This window comes from Puma concolor, chromosome B2, assembly GCF_028749965.1.
Source record: "Puma concolor isolate L17-30 chromosome B2, mPumCon1.1.hap2, whole genome shotgun sequence".
In the NCBI taxonomy this organism is placed as follows: domain Eukaryota; kingdom Metazoa; phylum Chordata; class Mammalia; order Carnivora; family Felidae; genus Puma; species Puma concolor.
In genome coordinates, this window is record NC_141671.1 from 3926898 (window position 1) to 3953092 (window position 26195).

General features: G+C 44.6%; 7 protein-coding genes and 1 pseudogene across 7 annotated transcripts; 3 read left to right on the top strand and 5 right to left on the bottom strand.

The window, feature by feature from the left end:
- The first annotated feature begins 463 nt into the window (after positions 1 to 463).
- LOC112853457 (histone H1.3) lies at positions 464 to 21434 on the top strand. Its single transcript, XM_025916994.2, has 2 exons — positions 464 to 1203; positions 21191 to 21434. The coding sequence occupies exons 1-2, from the start codon at positions 539 to 541 to the stop codon at positions 21417 to 21419; spliced, it is 894 nt and encodes a 297-aa protein (XP_025772779.2). The 5' UTR covers positions 464 to 538; the 3' UTR covers positions 21420 to 21434.
- LOC112853775 (histone H2A type 1-E-like) lies at positions 1560 to 6263 on the bottom strand (annotated as a pseudogene).
- LOC147580664 (histone H3.1) lies at positions 9034 to 9528 on the bottom strand. The gene has a single exon (XM_086706051.1). It carries the CDS (start codon positions 9494 to 9496, stop codon positions 9086 to 9088), a length of 411 nt encoding a protein of 136 aa, XP_086562177.1. The 5' UTR covers positions 9497 to 9528; the 3' UTR covers positions 9034 to 9085.
- On the top strand, positions 10723 to 11756 carry LOC112853480 (histone H2B type 1-C/E/F/G/I). The gene has a single exon (XM_025917026.2). The coding sequence runs from the start codon at positions 10759 to 10761 to the stop codon at positions 11137 to 11139; it is 381 nt and encodes a 126-aa protein (XP_025772811.1). The 5' UTR covers positions 10723 to 10758; the 3' UTR covers positions 11140 to 11756.
- On the bottom strand, positions 13870 to 14280 carry LOC147580665 (histone H4). Its single transcript, XM_086706054.1, has one exon. The coding sequence runs from the start codon at positions 14240 to 14242 to the stop codon at positions 13931 to 13933; it is 312 nt and encodes a 103-aa protein (XP_086562180.1). The 5' UTR covers positions 14243 to 14280; the 3' UTR covers positions 13870 to 13930.
- LOC112853492 (histone H3.1) lies at positions 18751 to 20321 on the bottom strand. Its single transcript, XM_086706052.1, has one exon. It carries the CDS (start codon positions 20272 to 20274, stop codon positions 19864 to 19866), a length of 411 nt encoding a protein of 136 aa, XP_086562178.1. The 5' UTR covers positions 20275 to 20321; the 3' UTR covers positions 18751 to 19863.
- Positions 21435 to 21837: 403 nt separating the features above from the next.
- LOC112853476 (histone H2B type 1-C/E/F/G/I) lies at positions 21838 to 22362 on the top strand. Its single transcript, XM_025917018.2, has one exon. It carries the CDS (start codon positions 21870 to 21872, stop codon positions 22248 to 22250), a length of 381 nt encoding a protein of 126 aa, XP_025772803.1. The 5' UTR covers positions 21838 to 21869; the 3' UTR covers positions 22251 to 22362.
- A 2328-nt stretch (positions 22363 to 24690) lies between these two features.
- LOC112853486 (histone H2B type 1-K-like) lies at positions 24691 to 26158 on the bottom strand. The gene is made up of 2 exons (XM_025917031.2): positions 25712 to 26158; positions 24691 to 25433 (listed from the first exon to the last, which is right to left on the bottom strand). Exon 1 carries the CDS (start codon positions 26141 to 26143, stop codon positions 25766 to 25768), a length of 378 nt encoding a protein of 125 aa, XP_025772816.1. The 5' UTR covers positions 26144 to 26158; the 3' UTR covers positions 24691 to 25433; positions 25712 to 25765.
- Positions 26159 to 26195: the final 37 nt, after the last annotated feature.

Sequence of the window (26195 nt, forward strand, 5' to 3'; positions counted from 1 at the left end):
CTGCGGGAGAGTTGTGCTACTGCTCGCGAGAAAAAAGCGTTTTTCCTTGTATATTCGAATAAAAATGAGCTTACTTATATAAATTTGCAAAGAAAAGAAGGTGCAGATCCATGTCCTGGAAGACAGACGTGCAATGGGAACAGAGAGAAATAGTATTTTTAAGGAAAATCTGAAAGTTGTCTCAATTTGACCGAAGTTTTAAAGAGAGTTGGGGGAATCAGGAAAGTTTCAGGTTACTGGTTTTGAAACTAGGGATAGCAAATAAGGCAGGGATGAAGCCTGAACACTCTCGGATCCGTTTCCCCCAAATCTCTAATTATTTCATGCCCAGATTTCTTACGTTTTTCTTCTTTTTTAAGGGGAAAGAAACACAGCCACACTGCAGAGCGGAGGAGCCCTTCTGAGCGGCGCGGCGCACGGCGCAGGCAACCAATCATCACTCAGCCACTCGCTATATAAACCCCCCGCCGCCGGCCTCCGAGACGCGCCGCCCTGACAGTTTGAGTTTACTTTTTGTCCTAGTTGGCAACGCGGAAGGATGTCGGAGACCGCGCCAGTCGCTCCTGTGGCGCCTGCACCCGCAGAGAAGGCACCTGTAAAGAAGAAGGCGAAGAAGAGCGGCGCTGCCGCCGGGAAGCGCAAGGCGTCCGGGCCGCCGGTGTCCGAGCTCATCACCAAGGCCGTGGCCGCCTCCAAGGAGCGCAGCGGCGTGTCCCTGGCCGCGCTCAAGAAGGCGCTGGCGGCCGCCGGCTACGACGTGGAGAAGAACAACAGCCGCATCAAGCTGGGCCTCAAGAGCCTGGTGAGCAAGGGCACCCTGGTGCAGACCAAGGGCACGGGCGCCTCGGGCTCGTTCAAGCTCAACAAGAAGGCGGCGTCCGGGGAGGCCAAGCCCAAAGCCAAGAAGGCGGGCGCGGCCAAGCCCAAGAAGGCTGCCGGGGCGGCCAAGAAAGCCAAGAAGGCCGCGGGGGCCGGCACCCCCAAGAAGAGCGCCAAGAAGACCCCGAAGAAGGCGAAGAAGCCCGCGGCGGCGGCGGCTGCGGGCAAGAAAGTGGCCAAGAGCCCGAAGAAGGTGAAAGCGGCCAAACCCAAGAAGGCGGCCAAGAGCCCCGCCAAGGCCAAGGCCCCGAAGCCCAAAGCGGCCAAGTCCAAAGCTGCCAAGCCTAAGGCGACAAAGGCAAAGAAAGCTGCGCCTAAGAAGAAGTGAAGGTTGTAGCGGCATGTCCTGCCTCCGAGTTCTCAAAGGCTCTTTTCAGAGCCACCCAACTATTTCAAGTGGAAGAGCTTAACTGGTATCTTTAAGGCACTTTTTTCTGTTTCAAGTGGAAGAGTCTTAACACTCATCCGTCGTCAGCCTTTTTAGTTTCCTTCCTCCCCTCTTGTTCAAACACTCCCGCCGGAGCATGTGATTGGTCCGCGGCTTTCGAATTCAGTGGCTCTAGGGGGACCTGCCGCCTCTCCCTGCAATTCTAATCTGTAAGCTCCTGTCACTAGGGCTACAGTTCTCGAGAAGTTTGGTGGCTCTGAGAAGAACCTTTGACTGTTAGGGGCAGGGACCGTGAGTGGGTAACTCCTCACTTGCCCTTAGCTTTGTGGTGGCTGTCGGTTTTCTTGGGGAGCAGTTGGGCAGGACGCCGCTCTGCGCGATGGTGACGCGGCCCAGCAGCTTGTTGAGCTCCTCGTCGTTGCGGATGGCCAGCTGCAGGTGGCGCGGGATGATGCGCGTCTTCTTGTTGTCGCGGGCCGCGTTGCCCGCCAGCTCCAGGATCTCGGCCGTCAGGTACTCCAGCACGGCCGCCAGGTACACCGGCGCGCCGGCCCCCACCCGCTCGGCGTAGTTGCCCTTGCGGAGCAGGCGGTGCACGCGGCCCACCGGGAACTGCAGCCCAGCCCGCGACGAGCGCGTCTTGGCCTTGGCGCGAGCCTTGCCGCCCCGTTTCCCGCGCCCACACGTGTTTAGAGAAGGGGCTGTTGTGTAAAAAGCCGGTCTGAAGAAGGGGCTATTATAGTCACTGGATGTTTCCTAATGTTTCTTTCCCATTGGTTTGCAGATGTTGTTCTGAGTTAGCCAATCAGAAGGTACTCTTGACTTGCTGTGCCCCCAGTGGTAGAAAAATACTGCGCCAGTTAGAGGTTGACATTAAAACTTGTATATGTTGTGGAGCAGTAGAAAATCTTGTTTTTTTGTTTTTTGTTTTTTGTTTTTCCCCCCTTGGTAAGTTTGAGGCCTCCTTTGGGGCACTATTCACGCTATTCTCCTCTAAAGCCGAATAATTATTTAGCACTCCGAGGCTAAGGAACATTAAAAAGGGTAAAAGTCTTCTCTCGTGGTTTGTTATTCATCCTCTCTGCCAGATTTCCTTCCCCTGGATTGCTGAGAGGTCCCAGGGAGGCATGGTTGGCTTGAATATTTATGCCGAATAATGAAAGAATAGAAAGGGTGAAACGCAATAAAAGAAAAATCTCTGGGAGTCTGCGTGGTTTGTTAGAAAGTTCCCGGAGTTGGAGTTGCGGTGACCAGAGCAAAACATTTGGATTCTACATGGGTTTGATCTTCTACCAGGGCCGAGGTGGGTTGGTTGGTTTGTTTATTTATTTATTTATTTATTTATTTATTTACTTAGTTACTTACTTACTTATTTAATTTCAAGGAAGTCCACTTGATTTTACTGGGAAATCTTGGCAAAAATCTGATCATTATGGGGCTGTAAAGGTGGATGGGGAAACATCTTTATTTTCTCAAGGAGTACATGCAATTTGGCATTTCCCTCAATTATGTGTGTAGGCAACTAATCACAACGCATTTTGCTAGTGCCTGTGGCTTTTCCAGTAATGACAACCACAGACGTTTTCTTATCAGTTTCAAGTACTGAAGGTATTTTGAAATGAAGTTTGCACTCCTCTGAGCTCTTGGCACTGACATTCATCATTACACCTGGTGCCCCTTGTTATTTGATGTGTCCCTGATGAAACACATCATTGCATACACATCCTTAAAAGAAATACACTTTGATAACTGCATTTTAATGTCGCTTTCTTATCCAGTATGCTTTAAGTATGGAGAAGGTGTCCAGATTTCCTCAGACCGTCCGTAGGGTCCATAGCAGGAAAGAACTCAGAAACTGCTGATCACATCTCCAGTGGGCACAGATTACTCAAGGTTCAAGTCCCTTTTGACTTTGTTTCTTGATTTGCAGCCTTCCTCCCCTACGCTTACGGCTTAATAGCTTATTAACATTTATTATTTTCAAAGTTTGTTAAAACAGGCCTGGGGGATGTATCCGAGAGTATCTTTCTAGCTGTTCTTTTTTTTTTTTTTTAATGTTTATTTACTTTTTGAAAGAGAGAAACAGCGTGAGTGGGGGAGGGGCAGAGAGAGAGGGAGACACAGAATCTGAAGCAGGCTCCAGACAATGAGCTGTTAGCACAGAGCCCAGCGCAGGGCTGGAACTCAATGACCGCGAGATCATGACCTGAGCTGAAGTTGGATGCTCAACCGACTGAGCCACCCAGGCGCCCCTCTTCCTAGCTGTTCTAAGCAGGGGTTCAACTTTTCCGAATCACAGCTGCAGCTCATAATTTCTTCTTTCCAGAAAGAGCCCCCCAAACTCTTTATGACAGTGACTTGTTTGAGGATGAGATCTGGATAAATGGGGGAATGTGACATATTGACTCAAAAGAATCTTTTTGAAGACAAGAGGTTGTATGGATCGGAAAAGAGAAGTGGCAAGAGACCCGTGCGCTTTCTCGAACGCAGGATGAGAGAGCTCACTTCTGATGCAGAGCCAGGTGGGATCAGAGAATGAGGCCAGCACAGGGCATTCAGTGAGTGGTCAAAATGACTACGAGTGTCTCTGCAGTTCCTTACAGTTTACAGGGTGCTCTGTCACCACCTCCCTATGAGGCTTTTGCATTAGGTATAGTTAAAATGCTGGTTTCACAGTTAAAAAAAAAATTGTGGCTTGAGGGTGCCTGGGTGGCTCAGTTGGTTAAGCGTTCAGCTGTTGTTTCAGCTCAGGTTAGGTCGAGTCCTGGGCTGGGCTCCGTGCTGACAGTGCGGAGCCTGCTTGTGATTCTCTCTCTCTCTCTCTCTCTCTCTCTCTCTCTGAAGAATAAATTAAAAAAAGAAAGAAAAGAAAAAGAAAATTGTGGTTTGGAAGGATGATCTGCCCAGAATTGGCTTGTCACCGAACGGTGGACCTGGGTCTCAAGTACAAGTTTCTTTGTTTCTACTTCGTCGTGTGCCCCATGTATTGTATCAGCTACAAAGGGAGTGGAGTTCTTGGTTTCATTTTCAGCCTCCTCCAGAAGGTAGTAGAGTTATTGTAATTCTGTTTCAGGCCCGTTGTGACTTAACTACTTCACAAGCCCTTTGGAATGCCTCAGACACAGCTAAGTATGATTTAATCAAGGTCCTAGTTTTTCTATGGTTTCCGTATATTCGTATTCGGATTCCTTTCCCTGGGACAGGACAGGGTTTTCACAGGCATCAGAACTTATTTAAATCTTTTCCCATCTCCCCCAATTTTTGTTATAGCTAACGTCCTGGGTAAGGAAGACCACCGCTGTCTTAGTGTTCTGCACCCAGAGGACGAGGGAACAGGAAGCTCATTCCCAGTCACCGTGTTTCATCACTGACCATGTCCCTGGGATGGTCTCCCTTGAGGGTCTCTTGCAATGCTCACGCTTGGGTTTCTGATGCTCTCTTGGTGAACCAAGGTGGTCTGTCTGTTATTGTTGCAAAAGCCCAGGTTTAGAAAAACCTGAGAGATTGACACTTACAGATGGCAAACATCAGACAGGAGCCCCTGTGAGTAGTTCTCTCAGAAGCACACAACCAGTCAATCAATCAATCAATCAATCAATATAAATACAATTTTCAGGACCAGTCTGAAGTAACCACTTTCTCCTTCTGCTTAGTAATTTCCTGACTTCTTATAACGGGAGGCGGCACACTGAATTCCTGTCACTGTATTGAGGCCCCAATTGTTCCTGTCACTCAGTCACTAAATCAGGTTGATGTTTATTTAGAGTCTCGGTAAGTGATCTTTCCGCCTTTCTCACATGCTCTCTGTAGCTTCTCCGTCTTGGGATGATTCTACTGTTTCCTACCCAGGGTCCTAATTCTAATTTTTCCAGCCCCGAACTCTGCAATTCTGGTCATTCTGTGATCTGTCTTATGCATAGGGTGACTGGCTTCCCATTGCCTTAGGTTCAGGTGGGAACTTTGCAGTCAATTTTTTTTTTTCATAATAATACTTTCTGCTTGCATTAACTAGCGCTAATAACAACTCCAATTTTCTTTTCAGTGCCTTCTCATTTGTTCTTTTGTTTTTCTTTCTCTTTTTTTAAACAACTTTCTTCACCTGCCATTCTCTCCTCTCTGCCTGGGAGAGTTTTCCCAATTCCATTTCAACTTCCATCTCCTTGAATAAATTCCCCTAATTAACATGTCTAGCCTCTGATAATGTGCTTTGATGACATTTAACAATTGGGTGCCATTATTATCAATGGCAAATTTATAATGCTTCTATTCTTTTCTCTCATTAAACTACACCTTAGGGCCTCAGTCATGGTTTTCCACTACTCTAAGGTTTGTGTTTTCAATTGACTAAGGTTTTTTGTTGTTGTTGTTGTTTTTTTCCCCATAAGTGTTCTTTTTAATCCTCAGTCTCGATTTAACCCATTACCCCCCGCCTCTGGTAACCACCAGTTGGTTCTCTATAGTTAAGAGTCTGCTTCTTGGCTGGTCTTTCTTTCTTTTTTCCCTTTTGTTCATGTTTTGTTTCTTAAATTCCACATGGGAGTGAAATCATATGGTGTTTGTCTTTCTCTGACTTATTTCGCTTGGCATTATACTCTCTAGCTCCATCCAAGTTGTTGCCAGATGGCAAGATTTCCTTCTGTTTCTATGGATGAATAATATTCCATTGTCTATATACCACATCTACTTTATTCATTCATCTATCCATGGACACCTGGGCTGCTTTCATAGTTTGGCTATTGTAAATAATGCTGCAATAAACAAAGGAATGCCTATACCCCTTTGAATTAGTGTTTTTTAAAAAATCTTTTGGATAAATACCCAGTAATGTGATTATTGGGCCTTAAGGGAGTTCTATTTTTAACCTTTTGAGGAACCTCCATACTGTTTTCCACAGTGGCTGCACTAATCTGCATTCCCACCAACAGTGCGTGAGGGCTCCTTTTTCTCTACATCCTAGCCAGCACCTGTTGATTCTGGTGTTTTTGATTTTCGCCATTCTGCCAAGTGTGAGGCGATATCTCATTTTAATTGACTGAGTTTTTAATCCTGTCCAATAGGTGGGATTATCCCCAGATATTAATCAGAATTAGTAATTTTATTTTCTGTCTTTCTATGAAGGAAGCCAAGAGTAATAAATCTCTCTGCCCCTTTTATGCCCCTCTTCCCCATGGCTTGACTTAGGTATTACCTCCCTTACTTTCTGACTCGTGCTATGCTGCCGAAGGTGTTGGGGTTACTACAGAAAGAAAACCAAAAATATTTATAATGCTTTCATGGCAAAAAAAATCTCCAGATATAAAAAATCAATATCCCTCTGCTGCCAGTTGCGGTAGGAAGTGTATGCAAAATGAAATAAAACTTCTGAATTGTCTTGATTTTAGCTATCAGTTCTATAAGAGAAAGTGCCTGGTCATTCGGAGATTATACAGTGAAGAAAAGTGATGTAGTTTCAGGCAACCAGATAAACCCGAAATGCATATACGACTTAATTACCAGTAGGTACATATGAAATGTGACCTGAGTCATAATTTGTGATCTTTCTCCAATAAAATAAAAATTCATTAAAAGCAATTTGATATCAAGTACTACTATTTTTTCTTACATTGTGGAACCTTATACCTGACTTCTGGCCCATTGTAACCACTCAATTTATTTCTACTTAGGAAAATTGTATATGAAAATTACACAAACTCTACCATTTTTTAAAAAAATGTTTATTTATTTTTGAGAGAGACAGAGTGCGAGCAGGGGAGGGGCAGAGAGGGAGACACAGAATCCAAAGCAGACTCCAGGCTCTGAGCTGTTGGCACGCAGCGTAATGTGGGGCTTTGAACTCATGGACCGAGCGATCATGACTGGAACCGAAGTTGGACACCGACTTCAGTTAACCGACTGAGCCACCCACGTGCCCCTAATGTTTTATTTCTATAGTCAGGACTGTAGTAAACAGTAATCTGTTTGTGCAATAATTTTTTTAAATTCCAATTTAACTAAGAAGTTTTCTGAGGGTTTGTTCAGGCGAAGGACCATTCTACATATTCTGGTGGATTTAATGACATAAAAAGATGTTTTCTGTGCCCACTGGGTCCTCATATCCTGATGACCAACATCCGGTGAGACAGAACACAGATTAAAAAAAAACTCACTGTGCTAGAATTTCAAAGGAAGTAGGAAACCACACTCTAATATGAATGCCTTTATCCAACATTACACATATAAAACACTCCACTGATTTTAGCTATGGATAGCTAAGCTCTTTTCCATATGGATCCAGAGTTCCCTATTCCCAAATCCCCAAGTCTCAATGTCTGAAAGAGTTGCAAGAACAAAAATTTCTTCTATAAAACCTCTAGGACTTTTTACGATGGCTGACTTGTCTGTGCACTTTATGTATAGCTTTGTCAATGTTAAGTATTCCACCCCAGTAGTCCCTTTCCTTAGTGACCCTTGAGGTGAAACAGTCCATTAAAAGTTTTTGGTTTTTTTTGATAGAAGCTTCTCAATTCTATAGTTAAGGATACCTTTTCCTATCTCAAACTCAAATTTGCCGAAGCGTTTAAATACATGAGAGATGAAATCCTTCCAAGTGGTATGTGTATCCCAATTAGTAAACATCCTTCTACATTTCCAAATAACTCCCTGAATAGTTTTAGAACAGAATTCCTGATTTCCCTTCTATTCAGTTACCGGTTTAGAAATTGAGAAACCTGTTATTTTCATGGAAAAGGAACATCTGTTTAATAATAGCATCAAACCATTTTCTTATAGGCATTGAACAGAATAATTTAAGAAAGCTCTCCAGCTTCCAAAGGATTGTCATGTTTTACTGATAAATGAGGTAGTCTCATAAGATTTAAATCGAGAGTAAGATAGAGAATTTAGGAAAACCAAAAGTGCCTTTTTGAATGGCTCAGTCCATAGACCATGCAACTCGATTTTTGCGTTGTAAATTCGAGCCCCAATTTAGGTGTAGAAATTCCTTAAAACCTTAAAAAAAAAAAAAAAGCGTCAGTTGAAAGGATCCTCATTCCTGCGTTCATTTCCAGAGGTACTTTCTGAGACCCACCCAAACCGCTCTTGGTTGGGTTGTTTAGTCTGGTAGATATACCGGGAAGGATAGACGGCAAGAAGTTCTCAGGAAACGCTACCCTCTTACTTTTTTGTGCTCCAGCTAATAACCCAAGCCTTGGCTCCCCTTAAGAGGCTTAGGGGGAGATCTTTGATCACCTTTCATAGGTCTGGCGGTTGCTAGTGATTTGGGTCCCCAAATTCTGCTCAGCTAAGTGCCGACCAAGGGTTCTGGGGCCTTGGGATTCTCTAAGTTCAACACGGTGAACCCTGGGAGAAATAGATAACCAGAAGCCTTGAAGGCTCAGCCCAGGCCCCCAAAGACACAACGGGCCACCCCTCGAACAGCGCCAAGTAACGTTGCAAAAGTCAAAGAGCCTGTAGGATGGAAGAGGCAAGGGAACGGTCACAATACCAAAAAGGTGCAACAGACCATACTCGAAGTTTAGAATAAAACCCATAAATCCTAGAGCCAGAACGAAACCTGTCAGACCTATGCAACATACAGAGAAATAGGGGTTTGAAAGTAAAACCATGTAACTAAACACACTAGGAAAACTTCAGGAGACCAAAGGCTTGAGAGCTTAATTTAAGACAGGCCTATATGTCTTTCAGGCCTGCTACAAGTTTGAGCTCGGTTGGCAATGGAACTTACTTGTTTAAGTGTCACGGCATCTGTTATAGATCAGAGTGGTTGGCTCTGAAAAGAGCCTTTGGGTTCAAAGTTGGCACAGAATCCGGAAATCAAGTTTACGCCCTCTCGCCGCGGATGCGGCGCGCCAGCTGGATGTCCTTGGGCATGATGGTGACGCGCTTGGCGTGGATGGCGCACAGGTTGGTGTCCTCGAAGAGCCCCACCAGGTAGGCCTCGCACGCCTCCTGCAGCGCCATCACGGCCGAGCTCTGGAAGCGCAGGTCGGTCTTGAAGTCCTGCGCGATCTCGCGCACCAGCCGCTGGAACGGCAGCTTGCGGATCAGCAGCTCGGTGGACTTCTGGTAGCGGCGGATCTCGCGCAGGGCCACCGTGCCGGGCCGGTAGCGGTGCGGCTTCTTGACGCCGCCGGTGGCCGGCGCGCTCTTGCGGGCCGCCTTGGTGGCCAGCTGCTTGCGCGGGGCCTTGCCGCCTGTCGACTTGCGCGCTGTCTGCTTCGTGCGAGCCATGGCTTAACTGCAAAGTCAGGAAACCAGGGTAACAGCTCGCCCCTGCATTTATACAGGGGGAGAATCACTCTGATTGGATTGTGGGCAATCCCGGTGAGTCAACTGGAGCTCCATTCCGGAAGTGCTCCCTGAGATTTAGCATTGGTTTAATCTGTTCCGTGCTAGTTTCTGATTGGTTAATTTCAATTAACCGACTTGTTCCCGGCCCCCTTGGGGGAAAAAAATCACTAAGCTATTTGTTTCCCTTGTGATGCTTGGCACACAACAAATAGGACCGACAAACTCCATAATTCTCGTAAACAATTCTGTTGAATTTTTCTTCTGTTTGTCTATACAAAGTACGGTGTTCTTGAAACAAGACAGTACTTGAGAATTTCTCTTTAAAAAATCCGCCATTTTCTGCATAGTTATCTCGTTTTCATCCGGAAGGTATTTCCTGTCCTATTTGAAAATCCCACTGTATAATATCTCATGAGTTCCACTTCATTTTATTTACAGCAAATATCTAGTTCACTCCAGTATGGTCTAAGACATAATGTTAACACATAAGGAATTTTATATTTCCGGATTCGCACGTTAAAATTCCAATGTTTTGGAGCCCCTCGTTCTTTTTAATACCGTATTTGACTCAAACTGGTGATTGGACTCTGCTGTTTGGTTTTAATGGATTTAAAATGTCAGTCGGGGTCTAATGGGGTGAGCATTGAGGAAAACGTTTGCAATGCTGAAACTTAAAAAAGATGGCGGTGATCGAGTCTTTTGCAACATACCTTAATGATAATAGTCTAGCATATCATCATTCTTGTCAGAAGAGACCCGAGGTGTCCTGGATAATTTATGACAAACCCAAAGGAGCAGTAGTTAGGACTCTACTGGGCTATATAATAGAATTTCCTTCCCTCGTTTTCGCGTGCCAGTTCGAAAGTTTCTACTTTCATAATTTAAAATAAGGTTTTATTGAGAGGTTTTCTTTTTTCTTTTTTGTTTGATTTTTGGTGAATGCACTTTGAGCAATAAAGCGGTATTGTAAATTAACCTATTGGATTCTCTGGAAGAGTTAGTTTTTTAGTCCAATAAAAAAGCAGGTTTGCAACGCTGCTTTTGCATGCTATTAATCTATTGGTCAGTTTTGGTCCAATCAAAATTCAGACTTTGGGACCCTCATTTGCATATACGTGATATAAATACTCGGGATTTTTTTTTTTCCCACCTCACTCTTTTCCTTGTTGGTCACAACTCTTCTGCTTTTGGTATTGTTTATCATGCCTGAGCCAGCGAAGTCGGCCCCGGCCCCGAAGAAGGGCTCCAAGAAGGCGGTGACCAAGGCGCAGAAGAAGGACGGCAAGAAGCGCAAGCGCAGCCGCAAGGAGAGCTACTCGGTGTACGTGTACAAGGTGCTGAAGCAGGTGCACCCCGACACGGGCATCTCGTCCAAGGCCATGGGCATCATGAACTCGTTCGTCAACGACATCTTCGAGCGCATCGCGGGCGAGGCGTCGCGCCTGGCGCATTACAACAAGCGCTCGACCATCACGTCCCGGGAGATCCAGACGGCCGTGCGCCTGCTGCTGCCCGGGGAGCTGGCCAAGCACGCCGTGTCCGAGGGCACCAAGGCCGTCACCAAGTACACCAGCTCCAAGTAGACTTGCCAAGTAAGCGTCCTGTTACCCAACCCCAAAGGCTCTTTTCAGAGCCACTCACTTTTGCATATAAAGAGTTGTAATAGCAAGGTTCCTCAACTGGCTTTAAAAGCATGTTTTGTCTTTTTACAGACCTGTTTCCATAAGATGTGAGAACAGTTATAGTATGAGATGTTTATTGGAACTTATGTTAATCTTTAGAGCCACATAGATTACGTGAAATGTGTATAGTAGGAATTTGGCTAAAGCCCTGAAAGTATAGTTTTTGTGTGATTTCTTTAAATTTTTACTTGGTTCTTTGTTCAATCATTAGACTTTAAAATAATTTCACACTGGGTGTCTGTAACTTACAGTTGTCTGTACTTAAGTACATGTACTTTGGTTATTTGTTTTCATTACAATGCCCACATTATAACAACATAATTATATGTATTTCACAAAGGCCAACTCGTGCAATGAGAAATTATTTTGCACAGGACACCAAACTCTGAATGTCATTCATCCCATAATAGATCTAAATTAGGCATGGGTATTACTGCACTGCAGAATTTAATCATAGCATCTATTGTAGACCGTTTCGACAATTCTTCAAATGTACGTTAAAATGAATTTATCATCCATTTTATTTTGGCTGTATGTTATTGATGTAATCAACTGCACAGCATGTTGAGTCATTTTCCTAAACCCTAATTTTGATCCACTTTTACATGGTTTTTCTTTTCTTGCCTTTGCTGTATCGTTCTGTATTCATTTAGACAGAGAAAAACTCAAATGAAACAAAAATAAGAAAAGATCTAGGTATGCAGGGATCACAGAAGATATGGATGAAAATCATTGGGTTTCATGTGTTAATTATGGAAAAGTAGACGGTTTGTTTTTGTGCTGCTGAAAGTCAAATGAGTTAGATGTATGCTGTTGAGCACGTCATTGTTTATAGGCTTGGTATTAGGGAAGCCTGCAAGGCACGACGTAGGTATACTTATGTTGGAGATACGTGTGAGGGTTACACAGTTGTCAAAGGGAATATTCCCATTATAGGTTTGTTCTCCCCCCCCCTTTTTTTCCTTTTTAAAACGTATGTCTTCCATTAGATAATGATTGCAGTTTCAGTTCATGTTATGTTATCTTAGATGGAACACTGATTGAAGATGCTAAGTGTGTTAGCTAACTGCATTAGCTGTTGCTGCACAACAATTCATTTGCCTTTACTCTCTTAAAACAATACACATGTACAGTGTGAGTTTCTGTGGGTCTGGGCAGAGTTTAGGTGAGTCCTAGACCAGGATGCTATTGAGATGTTACCTCGGATAGAGGTCTCTTGGATGCTTGCGTGGGGAAATACCATCTTCCAAACTCACTGCTTAACTGAATTTGTCTCTTTGTGCTTGTAGGGCTGAGGAATTCATTTTCTTTCTTGCTGGCTGTTGGCTTGAATGGTTGTAGGCTTTTGGTTTTAGGCCTCCCTCACTTCCTAAAGAGCCCCTGGGTTTCTTGGCATTTGTGCATGCTGCCACGGATACTTGGTCCGTCAAAGCCAGCATGCTAAAGTCAAGGAGGATAGATATTACACAACATACACGTCAGTTAACAATAATCATATACAGAAAAATTACATCCAGTCACCTTTGTAGTACTCTGTGGGTTGGAAATAAGTCACAAGTCATGTTCACACCCAAGGGGGCTAGATCACAAGGGTGAGCACCAGGAGGGGGAATCCTGGCGGACATCCTACGAGGCCATCACAGGACCCATCAAGAAAAATCAAGGCTAAGAACCCAAAGAAAGTTCACTAACATAACGGTTTTCCTCCTTTCCCCTGTCCCTTCATTACTCTAGTTCAATTTGCCTGGAGGCAGGAATTGATGCTAAGAGGTAAAGACAAAGGCTACAAATACCTTGAAGTGCTTTTAATTAGGCTACTGCCAGTGACTTTCTCTTGAAGTGAAGACAGAGAAGACAATTTGCCTGGTTATCATTTTGGAGACCTCCTCCCTCCTTCCTCTGTAAGTGTGGACATCAGAAAACACTGCAGGTGGTTGAGCCCTAGCACGGGGCTAGGTGTCTGTGTAGCTCCCTTTCTGGCTTTAAAGGAGGCACCGGCGGGTTTGTGAGAGGACTTAACATTGCTGCTTTTATTATGGAATATCAGGGAATAGATGTGACAAGGTTAAGACAAACCCCCAAATCATTGTGGCTTAAATACATTTTATTGGCAATTATTTTACATAATCCAAATATGAGAGAGAAAAGGGGCGAAAAAGTCCCCACGTGCCACCTAGGAGGCTTGCTTACAGGTGGCCGCAGTCTACAGCTCGGTCTAAGCCTCTCACATCAAACCCTTCCCCCTAGTTACCACGTAGTAGCTGGGCATTCTCACTTTGCTTTTCCTTGAACAGAGTAGGCTAATGGTGTTTCCTCCAGTTCATATTCAAGCTTTATTTCCAGATAGCAACTGGATTTGAAAAATGTACAATCTCATGTTTGGGACATGTCTGTCTATAAATGGATTGCAACTTTGAAGTGTGGGCACGTCTGAAAAATAGAAAAACCCATGGACAAAGGCCGTGAGCATAAACCTGAATGGCTGCCTTGATGTTTAATGCCCCCGGGCAAGGAGTAAACATGGTTAAATTATACGGAAGTCATAGAACTCAGATCGCAAAATACGTTCAGTAACCTCAGTTCCCACGAAAAGGAAACAAACAGCGTCGCTAGCTCCTTCTAGTGCATGGATAGGTGGCCCTGAAAAGGGCCTTTAGGGTTGGCAAAGAATTCACTTCTCGTACGCAAAGTCTTAGCCCCCGAAGCCGTAGAGGGTGCGGCCCTGGCGCTTGAGCGCGTACACCACGTCCATGGCCGTGACCGTCTTGCGCTTGGCGTGCTCCGTGTAGGTGACGGCGTCCCGGATCACGTTCTCCAGGAACACCTTGAGCACCCCGCGGGTCTCCTCGTAGATGAGGCCGGAGATGCGCTTGACGCCGCCGCGCCGGGCCAGCCGCCGGATGGCGGGCTTGGTGATGCCCTGGATGTTGTCGCGCAGCACCTTGCGGTGACGCTTGGCGCCCCCCTTGCCCAGGCCCTTCCCGCCTTTGCCGCGACCAGACATGTCCTCCGGTCAGTAAAACAGAGCAGCGAAGTTAGGTTACACAGCGACGAAATCCTAATTTATAACCCTGTGGCGGACCTTATTGAGAACAGGGCCGGAGGGGCCGGGGCCGGGGCAGCGAGTTTATCCCCGCCCACAAGTGCGCGAGGCCGCGCGTACCCGCGGAGACGCAAGAAGGCTCTGTTTAAGGGCCTGTAAGGAAACGTCTCGGGCCAATCAAGGGACCGAAATAATGGCAGCTGTCAAGCTAACATCTGCTTCTCCGGGCTGAACTGTGAGGACCCTTACACACCTCGGGCAAGTCGCAGTCGAAATTCGGCATTGGTTTGAATTCTAGTCGCATGTCTGAAATGTATTGGAGTGTTTCCCTTCTGTCCTCCCATTCAAGCAGTTTTGTCCACTTTACATCGAGGTCAAGTAGTGACGTTGGGAGGATGGTCTTAGGGAGCGAGAAAAGAACTGCAGTCCGCAGCCTGACACGAACACGAGTGTGACGGGTGGGGGCTTCTCATGGGGAGGCCTGTCCCCTGGCTTGCCGCCTGCACTCCCTGCACTTCACCTTCTGAGGCCCACGTCCTGCTTTGTGGCTTGTGTTCTCTCATTTTCACTGTAGGTTCTTCCTCCGCAGGATGGAAATGTTAATCACAAAGATGGTTTGGCAGTCAAAGGGTAAATGTCAGGTCCAGTGTGAGACACAGGGACGGCCACTTTGCCTGAGAAAATTCTGTCTTCCTGCCCCAGGGCTTGCCTTCCTTCTAGATATTCTTAATTTTTTTTTAACTTTTTTTTTTTTTTTTTACTTTTGAGAGACAGAGAGACGCAGATCCTGAGCAGGGGTGGGCAGAGCGAGGGGGAGACAGAATCCCAAGCAGGCTCTAAGCTCCCAGCTGTCAGCACAGAGTCCAATGCGGGGCTGGAACTCATGGACCCTGTGATCATGATCTGAGCCGAAGTCAGTCTCTGAACTGACTGAGCCACCCAGTCGCCCCTCCATATTTTTAAATCCCTCAATCTGGTATTTTGTAATCTGGATTTATGTTCAGGTTTTGTTTTTGTTTTTCTTCCTAATGACCTCTATATCTATGTATGGGCAAATCTTCGCTTTTCGAGGTCAGTGCTACCCTTACATGGCTACATTTAAATTTATATACTTTCCATTTAACCACCAGCTTCCATCACCACCTTCACACCACAAACACAATTCCTTTTAAGAAAGCATTGTCTGATAAAGTGCTCTGGACCCTCTTTTGAGCATTCGGAATGTGTCTAATGCTGTGAGGGACTGAATTTTTAATATTAAATAACTTAAATTGAAGAGCTATTACTCTGTTCAGTTATTGGAAAATTTGGCGTATGTTTGAACAAGGTGGGCGTGTGAACTCAATTTGCCAACGGTAAAGTTTATGGTATTGAAATGCAAATCAAGTTATTTCCAATCAAAATTTAGTAGCAGATTGGATGAAATATACACCCAGTTTAGAGGATTTAGGATGAAAAAAGGAATCGAAATATTGCATTATTCATGTTTTTACATTGATTGGAACAAACATATCTGGAGATTTAGGATTACATAGAATATATTATTAAAATGATTGCATCTTTCCACTTTTTAAAATGTGGTTAGTGGAAAATTTAAGATAACGTACGTGGCTTGCATTATTTTCTATACGCAGCGCTGCTCAAGGATTCTTCCTTGCCCCTCTCTGCTTCTTGATTTTTTCACCCAACCTTGCCATCATGCGCTTTGAAATATGGTGGAAATTCAATGTAAGGTTGACCCTTGAATAATAGGGGTTTGAACTGCATGGATCCACTTATATGCACACTGGTTTTCAGGAAACACAATAAAGCACTGCAACGGTATTATCTCTTCCTTATGATTTTCTTTCTTTTTTTATAGGTATACTTTTATTTATTTATTTATTTATTTTATTTTATTTTGAAATTTACATCCAAGTTAGTTAGCATACAGTGCAACAATGATCTCAGTAGATTCCAGTGATTCAGCCCCTCTGTACAACACCCAGTGCTCATTCCAACAAGTGTCTTCCTTTTTTTTTTTTTAAATTTTTTTTTCAACGTTTTTATTTATTTTGGGGACAGAGAGAGACAGAGCATGAATGGGGGAGGGGCAGAGAGAGAGGGAGACACAGAATCAGAAACAGGCTCCAGGCTCTGAGCCATCAGCCCAGAGCCCGACGCGGGGCTCGAACTCACGGACCGCGAGATCGTGACCTGGCTGAAGTTGGACGCTTAACCGACTGCGCCACCCAGGCACCCCCAACAAGTGTCTTCCTTGATGCCCTTTACCCATGTAGCCAATCCCCCCCCCCACAACCCCTCCAGCAATCCTCTGTTTGTTCTGTATATTTAAGAGTTTCTTATATTTTGTCCTCTTCCCTGTTTTTATATTATTTTTGCTTCCCTTCCCTTATGCTCATCGGTTTTGTATTTTAAACTCCTCATATGCGTGAAGTCGTATGGGACCTGTCTTTCTCTGACTAATTTCTCTGAGCATAATGCCCTTTAGTTCCATCCATGCGCTTGCAAATACTATTTTCTTAATAGCATTTTCTTTTCTCTAGCTTACCTTATTATAAGAATACAATATCTAATACAATATACAAAGTATGCGTTTATCAACTGTTCATGTTATCCATAAGACTACTGGTCACCTGTAGGCTGTTAGTCATTAAGTTCTGGGGAATCAAAAGTTTTATCCAGATTTTCAACTATGCAAGGGGTCAGCACCCCTAACCTTGTTCAAGGGCCATCTATGTTTCTAAGAAATACAGTTGCCCAGAGACTGGCCCCAAACTCAAATGAAGCATTGTAAAAAAATTTAAAAAATAAAATCATGTTAGGGAGCGAACACAGGCTTGCCAAAGAAAACATTACCCATCAAAGCAAGAAAAGAGGGGTAACTCGAAAAATTGTCAACCTTAGAATTCTTTAAGGGCGGGCTGATGGAGACTTCCTGAAGTTCTATGCTCATATTTTTTTTTTCCAAAAGTATACTTTTTTGAGAGAGAGAACATCCAAAAATGTTTGCTAATGCAATTATAGTTCAAAAGTGCTTAAGCTTCTGTACAAGAGAATGTAGAATCTCTTATCTTTTTTTTTTTTTTTTTTTTTTTTTTTTTTTTTTTAAGAAGCAAAGTAATCACTGTGGAAATGTAAAACCATCTCATGAAAACGAAGGCCCGAGAATGGTTTACTGTTTCTGGATCCTAAGACCAAGAGAGACAGATAAGAAAATCAGGTGAATCAGTCTGGAGTCTAGAAACAATAAAAGGTTACAGTGTCTACTGTGTATTTGATTGATGAGTACAATGTCAAGGAGTCACATCATGCAGTTTCATAGAAATTTATCTTGCAGGTCCTATGTTTTTATTTCTTTCCAGTAAGGATTCACAGTATGCGACACTTTATCTGAGGCTTGGAAATAGGGAACAAAAGGATGGGCCATGATGTTTAGTATCATAAAAGGTTAAAGACTACACAAGAATTGCAGGACCATGGACTTTGATCATCTCACTATTTACTATTGATTGAATGTATCAAATTCAGCAGGGGTTTATTTGGTAGAGCTGTAAGTATTTTCTGTCTGGTGGAACAGCTCTAACTCCAAAGATTTATGGCTTCTTGGACATTATTAATTTTGCTTTAACCTCATTCAATAATCCTATTCCAATATTTCTGTGTTAAGTTGTTTATAAATACCCTAATTTCTTCAATATTCTTTGAACCTTTTGGAGCATTTTACCCTTTTCAGTCATTGATGATTTAAGTACTCTCTGTGTCACATGTTTATTTTATATTTTTTGAATCACAATTTCACATTTGTGAAACAAGTTAAACAAGTGATGTCATGTGGCTCTGACTTGGAGATAAACAGGGTGTCACAGAGCTGCTGGTACTTTCTACTTCTTTAGGCCTGGGAAATTCAACACTAGTCCCTCAGTGTCATGGTAAATCCTTGGTAAGCAGGGAGGTGGAAAGTGCAAATGAGAAGGCACACTCATCATCAGGCATGAGGTCACTGAGGACAAGGGAAAGACTCTGGTCACAGACCAGAACAGATCTGAAACCTATTAAGAAATATCCAAATATCCAATTAAGGTAAAGGAATAGACTGCATTTTCTTTACATTGTCTCATATGGCGCAGTTTAAAAGGCCTGCCAGTGTTTTTGTTTTTTAAATTTATTTCAAGGGGGATGTGCTTCTGTTAGACTGCTTATTAGGGTCCAGTATCTGTGAAAAATCTATGAATTTAGGTAACTTGTAGGATGTTGATAATTTCAGTGATTTTTGTCGGTTGGAGATGAAAATTATGGCATTAGAAAAGATCATCTAAAGGTTGTAATTGTGCTGTAGAATAATAACACTTTCTGGATCTAAATGTGCTCTTTTGGTTTTATTCTAGTCCTCATTCTTTTGTAAGGGAGGTGAGTTTTTCCTCTATCCATCTTGGTTCTTGGCGGGGGCCCGTTTTACAAAACACCGATTAGCAGGATAAAAACAATGAGAAGTTTATTAACGTGTTTATTTCGCGTACACATGGGAGAAACCCAGGGAAGAACCCTTGGAAGAGGTACCTTAGCACTCACTGCAGCGTACACAGCGTCTTCAACAAAGAATGTGTGGAGAAATGACTGGACAAGGGAAGGCAGTTTTATTTTTAGGCCTTGAAGGACCGAAAACCATGGCAAGGTAGGTATATGGGAGGAAGCTCACAGTAAGGTTTGTCTGCGGCTTCCTCTGGTCCCTCTCTGGGCTTTTAAGAGTCTCCAGTATAGAATTTATATCCTGTCTTAAGGCGGAAAAGGGGAAGGGCCCACAACACTTTTTCTGTCATTGCTGCTTACCTGCCTTTAGCCCCCAATTTTTATGTCAAAGAGGAATATTGTGGGGAGACTGTCCTAGTTTCCTTCACTTTCTTGAACTATTGCTGATCTTGATAATGTCCTATATTGCTTTGAACCAGGTTCATCTTCCCGATGTTCCCTTACTGATGGTTATATATCAGAATAATTCACAATGAGACAGCTTATTATTTTGAACTTGACACTTCGGTAACATATAATGTAATGGCCTGAAGACCAATTTCTCCACCTCAAAAGGAATCATGTTTGTATTTACTTTTTGGTCTACTGGGGCCGACCCAGTGGGCTGGAGATCCATTAAAAAGAAATAATGCATTTCACTTGATTCACCTAGACTTTGACTCTGCTGAGGATGGAAATCGTAAACGTTGCTCTTTTCTTTCAACCCCAAAAGGATGTAAAAGGCGGCATGTAAAGAGGGAAATCTCAACAATAGTATCCCTTTTGATCTTTAATACCTACGAGCCATTCTGTGCCCTCATCAAACAACTGCAGTTTGAAAGACTAAGTAACGGAATGTTACACATTACACAGAATTACTATGAATCCAAAGCCGATTCTTTGTTATAAAAACCGGCGGATCCATCTAATACAGTTTCAGGGTATTCTCGAAAAAGAGAAACTTACTTTCACCAAGGGAGCAATCGGAAAGAAAGAGTTACAACAGTTTTTGACAAAGTAGGGGGCTCTGAAAAGAGCCTTTTTCAAAGTCCGGAGGGAACAGCCTTGGGGAATTACGCCCTCTCGCCGCGGATGCGGCGCGCCAGCTGGATGTCCTTGGGCATGATGGTGACGCGCTTGGCGTGGATGGCGCACAGGTTGGTGTCCTCGAAGAGCCCCACCAGGTAGGCCTCGCACGCCTCCTGCAGCGCCATCACGGCCGAGCTCTGGAAGCGCAGGTCGGTCTTGAAGTCCTGCGCGATCTCGCGCACCAGCCGCTGGAACGGCAGCTTGCGGATCAGCAGCTCGGTGGACTTCTGGTAGCGGCGGATCTCGCGCAGGGCCACCGTGCCGGGCCGGTAGCGGTGCGGCTTCTTGACGCCGCCGGTGGCCGGCGCGCTCTTGCGGGCCGCCTTGGTGGCCAGCTGCTTGCGGGGGGCCTTGCCGCCCGTCGACTTGCGCGCCGTCTGCTTCGTGCGAGCCATGACAATTACACAGAAAAGGAAACCGGAGAGTAGCGAGGAGCCGTTTCTGACCCTATTTATAGGAGAGATCAGTGTGGTTCGCAGGTCCCGCGCTGTGATCCAATTGGTTCTCAGGTTCCCTTTCCGAGAAATGATTGGATTTCCAGTAAGATTTGAATATAGAATCAAAAGTTATTCCAGTTTATATGTCTACTTAATGCACTTTAAATTGAATTCATAAAACCGAGGTTTCATTTCGGGTTTCAGCGGACTTCATTCATTTCCTTTTTGTGTGAAAAGACGGAAACGCACAACTTTCTGCAGCGGGAATTCAGGCCGCCCCAGAATTCGAAGAGCCCGCCCTGATATATGATTGGTCAGGTGTGTCTCCTTTGTTCTCTCATTTCTTTCATGCGTGTTTGACTTTGTGGCCGCAACTTTGACCAGAGTGTGTTTATAATTACGTACATGTGTATACACTGCGCTTTTAAACAATCTCAACATACAGATAATGCTCTCGATGACTATCGTTGTTGTATACGTAACCTACACCCCGAAGTCACGACCTCAGAGAATTGCCACTTGGTTTACTGCGAATGGCTTGTGCATTTGCAATTGGCGGGAGCATTTTATGTAATGTTTCATAAATCTCCAGGCATTAGACATGTAACATCTTAAACTCATCTGACCATTGTGTGGGAGTACCGGGAGGAGTTGTCCAGTTTTTACAATAGGAAACTTAGAAATAGGCTACCTTAAGGTTAGCAAGTGAGGAAACAAACGTCTCAGGAGTTCTGTAGTATTTCAGCACTTCCCAGAAAAGATGGGTGGCTCTTAAAAGAGCCTTTGATTTTGGGGATTGGGAGAGCAGGCAGATTCCGTAAACGTTTCACTTGCCCTTGGCCTTGTGGTGGCTCTCGGTCTTCTTGGGCAGCAGCACGGCCTGGATGTTGGGCAGGACGCCGCCCTGCGCGATGGTCACGCGGCCCAGCAGCTTGTTGAGCTCCTCGTCGTTGCGGATGGCCAGCTGCAGGTGGCGCGGGATGATGCGCGTCTTCTTGTTGTCGCGGGCCGCGTTGCCCGCCAGCTCCAGGATCTCGGCAGTCAGGTACTCCAGCACGGCCGCCAGGTACACCGGCGCGCCGGCCCCGACTCGCTCGGAGTAGTTGCCTTTGCGGAGCAGGCGGTGCACACGGCCCACCGGGAACTGCAGCCCGGCCCGCGACGAGCGCGTCTTGGCCTTGGCGCGAGCCTTGCCGCCCTGCTTTCCGCGGCCAGACATAGCGAGTGGTATCTGCGAGAGAGAGTCCGCAGGAAAAGCGAAAAAGAAATGTCCTGGAAGCAGCAAAAAGATGCCAGTTATACTGGTGGATGGAAGTGTAAAACGCGAGCTGGGATTGGTTAAAAAGATCACCGTTCGCTATCCAACCAATAAGAAGGAAGATATGACACAATCAAGTTTACATATTTACGTCACCAAAGACATTATCAAATCAGATCGGGGTATTTCTGCATACCTTATTTGCATAGATGCCCTATAAAAGAGGAGACTCTGCTTAAAGACAGACATTTTAGGGTTAGTTTTGTTTAATCCGTCTACTGAGTTGTTAGTTGAGATGCCAGAGCCCGCGAAGTCCGCTCCCGCCCCGAAGAAGGGCTCCAAGAAGGCGGTGACCAAGGCGCAGAAGAAGGACGGCAAGAAGCGCAAGCGCAGCCGCAAGGAGAGCTACTCGGTGTACGTGTACAAGGTGCTGAAGCAGGTGCACCCCGACACGGGCATCTCGTCCAAGGCCATGGGCATCATGAACTCGTTCGTCAACGACATCTTCGAGCGCATCGCGGGCGAGGCGTCGCGCCTGGCGCATTACAACAAGCGCTCGACCATCACGTCCCGGGAGATCCAGACGGCCGTGCGCCTGCTGCTGCCCGGGGAGCTGGCCAAGCACGCCGTGTCCGAGGGCACCAAGGCCGTCACCAAGTACACCAGCTCCAAGTAGACTTGCCAAGTAAGCGTCCTGTTACCCAACCCCAAAGGCTCTTTTCAGAGCCACTTCAATTCTCATCTAAAGAGTTGTCACGTTAAGGATTTCTCTAATTGCACATACTCTCAGTTTTGTCTCTGCGTTTTCTTAGATACTCTTTAAAGTAGAAACATGACCTGTTCCTCCGTGCTTGGTAAAGCATGTCCTTTACTTCAGAATTTCTCTACACTTTTCCTACCCAACATGATACGGGGCCTGGAAATTTGCATATATGTAATTTGCAGTTGGGTCTTTAAAGGTTTTGGAGACAGCGAGGGAGATGTGAAAAGAAAGTTCCCTTTTCCTTAAACCTTAGCAGTTGCCTTACTCTGGCAACAGCAATGCCACCACCCCGTCCACCCTCTCTGGCTTCTACGCTCCCAGAATCATTTCCACCCTTGTGTCCCACCCCCCCTTCTTCCCTCCCCCCCCATTCGTTCTCACGCTGAATTCCACCTTGCCTGTTCTCCAACCTTACAATTTTTGACAACTTGTTTCCTGTGTGCCTTAAGCCCTCTATGTGGCTACTGTTTTTTCCTTCACTTGTCTCTGGGAATACCTTAGTTTCGGCTTTTAAGTATTCCGCAACGTGTGTAACTTTTAAGTTCTGTTTGTAAAAATCCAGAAAATTGAAAACTTTTCCTGAATGGTGCATGGCCCTCAGCCTCCATTGATTTAAAGGGCCATTACTCCTTTACATTGGAAAGCATTTGGTTAGTGCACTTCCTCTCTCCATTGGCACTTTGGTAATCATAGAAGATACCCTTCTTGCTTTCAAGGGATTGCCGGTCTCAGGTTTATCAGCGTCATTTCTTCCAGGCAGGGAAAGTATTTATTCCAGGATACAGAAGTGAATTGAATTTGAGGTCAGCTGACAGTTGTAGGGATGTGGGATTTCCTTTCCTAGGCCAACCAAGGTTTTCTCTTTTGGCCGACTCGTACACTTAAGGAAAGCTGAACAAAGAAGGCACTAAGGAAGGAGATGAGATATGGAGCCTAGTGCTGGAGAGTGGAGATAATCTATGTTAAGGTCCTTAATAAAAGTGGTGAGAAATGTATTCGATGCGAAGTGTCTGAATTCTCTCTAGACATCTTTGAGTCAGAAGACATTGGTTGGCATGTTCTGCCATGTAAATCAACTTTGGTTCTCACACCCACTGTGTCTTACTTTATAAAATGAGCATGTCACTACATAATAAATGACTAAAATAAACCATTCGATGGACACCTGTGAAAACAAATGCAAGAATTATGGTAAAAACTCGCCTTCGAGAGGGCTTTACAATTCATAAGGCTTTCATGGACGTTACGAATTAAAATTTTCCATCACTCCTCTACATGCAACATATGCAAACTTTTTGAAGAAGAATTATGATCAGACGTAATACAACTGTAGTGAGTGGAGGAAGTGTTACTCAAAGAAGAAGAGTTACTGCTGATAAATCCAGACCTTTTGAACACTAGCAAAGAAGGAATGGGAAGTTGCCGCCGTTAAAATTAGAGACATTTCAAAACTATGGGAGTCTGCAATATTTAGGGAGAATTTCCGTGCATCTACACATTTAAATTTAAATATTTATCTACTCTAATTTTAGAGAATGTCATTGAATCCGGAATCAATAATTCTTAAGCTGCGTGGATGTGTTCATTTCCTACTGGTGGTCTGACAAATTATCACAAACGTTGTGGCTTCAAACTGTAGAAATTTATAATTTCCTAATTTTGTAAAACAGCATTTGGGCGTGGGTCTCGCTCAACGAAAGTCAAGGTGTCAGGAATTCTGCATTCCTTTCTGGGGTCTCTCAGAGCAAATCTGTTTCCTTGCTTTTTATAGCTGCTCCAAGTTATCTCCTTTCTTTGGCTTTCCATTCCTTTTCTCTGTGTTCAAAGCCAGAAGTCTCCGGCCACATCAGCCCCCTGCTATCTCTCTGGTTCTGTATTCAGGTTGCCTCTTCCAATTCTAAGCATCCATGGCATTTCATTGGGTCACTTGGGTAATCCAGGATAAATTCCCTTTTTAAAATTCAGGTGATTAGCAATCTTGATGCCATCTGGAACTTTAACTGCCCTCTGTCTTGGACCCTAACCTATTCACAGATCCGTAGAGATTAGAAATTAAATATAATTGGGATGGCATTTTTCTGCCTAGCGCAGTAGCTCATAGTGTTTTCAGAATTTGATAGAACGCTATATATTTGCTGCTCTGTGAGGGGGAAGAACGCGTAGGCACAGTGTCGTACATATTCTCAGGGCGCTCCTGTACCCCAGGAAAGTCATATATACTTTGTTTAGATATTTCTTTCCTTCTGGGACTACTACATAAAGCAATCATTGACTACGGTAGTATAAACTGCCCAATCTGGCAGTTTTAGTTTTCTTTCTTTTACTTTTCTCTCCTTGTTGCTTTTGTTAATTGCTTGAAGGCTTACATATTCTTTGTGTATGTTGTATTGTGTGTGTGCATCTGTGTTCTGTGGGGAGTAGAAAGTCTGTTATTCATGAAAGAAATTAAACAAGAATACAGAATAGCTTTACTTTTTTCCGACCTGGGTGAAACTCCTAAAAATGTTTTGTACGTACATTCTTCGCATTTAAGTCATGTAGGATGTCATTCATGGATTCATGGCAGTTTATAACTTTAAGTAGTTTCCTAACAACAGGCAGAAAAGTGCATATTTTCATTACCATTTTATATATCTGTATGGACCCGGGCAGCGGTGTAACTGCAATGACCTGTGAATTTTTTTTTTTTTTTAATTAAAAAGAGTTTTTGTTGGTCAAGATAGAAAAAAACCTGACAAAGTCCACCCTGGATGAAAATAACAATTTTAAGGGAGAGACACCAAAATATCAATATAAAGGCTGTTTCTTTCCTGGACGGACGGCATCATTACTGTGGCGTTTTGCCAACGATCACCTTTCATTTAACAAGCCTTCGGAGAATGCTCAGTACAATTAAGTGATCCCGTCTTGGAGTCAGTGATGTTCATTTTTCAGTTTTCTTGCATAGGCCCGTTCCCACTATTATTTGCAAGTTATACTGCCTTAAGCAAATAAAACTCCTAGAAGGGTACAATGATGAACGTGGAAAGCAACCAGTTTCTTTTTACCACAACATAGCACTAACCAAGCAGTCCTACCAAATCTAAGCCCTCTTTGCTTTTCACAGAAACTATGTGTAAAGGACACCGCATCACAGCAGCTTAAGTGAAACTTACTTGTCACCACTTTGGCCAGGCTTTTAGTCAAAATGGGCGGTGGAGACAAGACACCGTTGACTACGTTGGACATTTTTCTCTCTCTACCAGTGACAATGTATGTGTGCTTTAAGGTGTTGGTGCCACACAAGGCAAGCCGGATATTTTCAGCAAAATAAAACAAAACCTCTTGAGCAGTCACATAAACTATTAAAGCCATTACAACTCTCGCTGAAAAACTGGCTGGCTCTTAAAAGAGACTTTGGGGTTCAATACGAAGACATTTTGTCAGGATTACTTGGCGCTGGTGCACTTGGTGACGGCCTTGGTGCCCTCGGACACGGCGTGCTTGGCCAGCTCCCCGGGCAGCAGCAGGCGCACGGCCGTCTGGATCTCCCGGGACGTGATGGTCGAGCGCTTGTTGTAATGCGCCAGGCGCGACGCCTCGCCCGCGATGCGCTCGAAGATGTCGTTGACGAACGAGTTCATGATGCCCATGGCCTTGGACGAGATGCCCGTGTCGGGGTGCACCTGCTTCAGCACCTTGTACACGTACACCGAGTAGCTCTCCTTGCGGCTGCGCTTGCGCTTCTTGCCGTCCTTCTGCGCCTTGGTCACCGCCTTCTTGGAGCCCTTTTTGGGGGCCGGGGAAGACTTCGCTGGGTGTGGCATGACGATGAAAAACTCTACTTCTGAGATAAGAAATATGTGCCCTGGTTCTAGC

Coding starts and splice junctions, on each gene's coding strand:
- LOC112853457 (XM_025916994.2), top strand. CDS start 539: ATGTCGGAGACCGCGCCAGTCGCTCCTGTGGCGCCTGCACCCGCAGAG. Junction 1,204..21,190: donor AAAGCTGCGCCTAAGAAGAA/GTGAAGGTTGTA, acceptor CTTGGGCAGCAG/CACGGCCTGGATGTTGGGCA.
- LOC147580664 (XM_086706051.1), bottom strand. CDS start 9,496: ATGGCTCGCACGAAGCAGACAGCGCGCAAGTCGACAGGCGGCAAGGCC.
- LOC112853480 (XM_025917026.2), top strand. CDS start 10,759: ATGCCTGAGCCAGCGAAGTCGGCCCCGGCCCCGAAGAAGGGCTCCAAG.
- LOC147580665 (XM_086706054.1), bottom strand. CDS start 14,242: ATGTCTGGTCGCGGCAAAGGCGGGAAGGGCCTGGGCAAGGGGGGCGCC.
- LOC112853492 (XM_086706052.1), bottom strand. CDS start 20,274: ATGGCTCGCACGAAGCAGACGGCGCGCAAGTCGACGGGCGGCAAGGCC.
- LOC112853476 (XM_025917018.2), top strand. CDS start 21,870: ATGCCAGAGCCCGCGAAGTCCGCTCCCGCCCCGAAGAAGGGCTCCAAG.
- LOC112853486 (XM_025917031.2), bottom strand. CDS start 26,143: ATGCCACACCCAGCGAAGTCTTCCCCGGCCCCCAAAAAGGGCTCCAAG.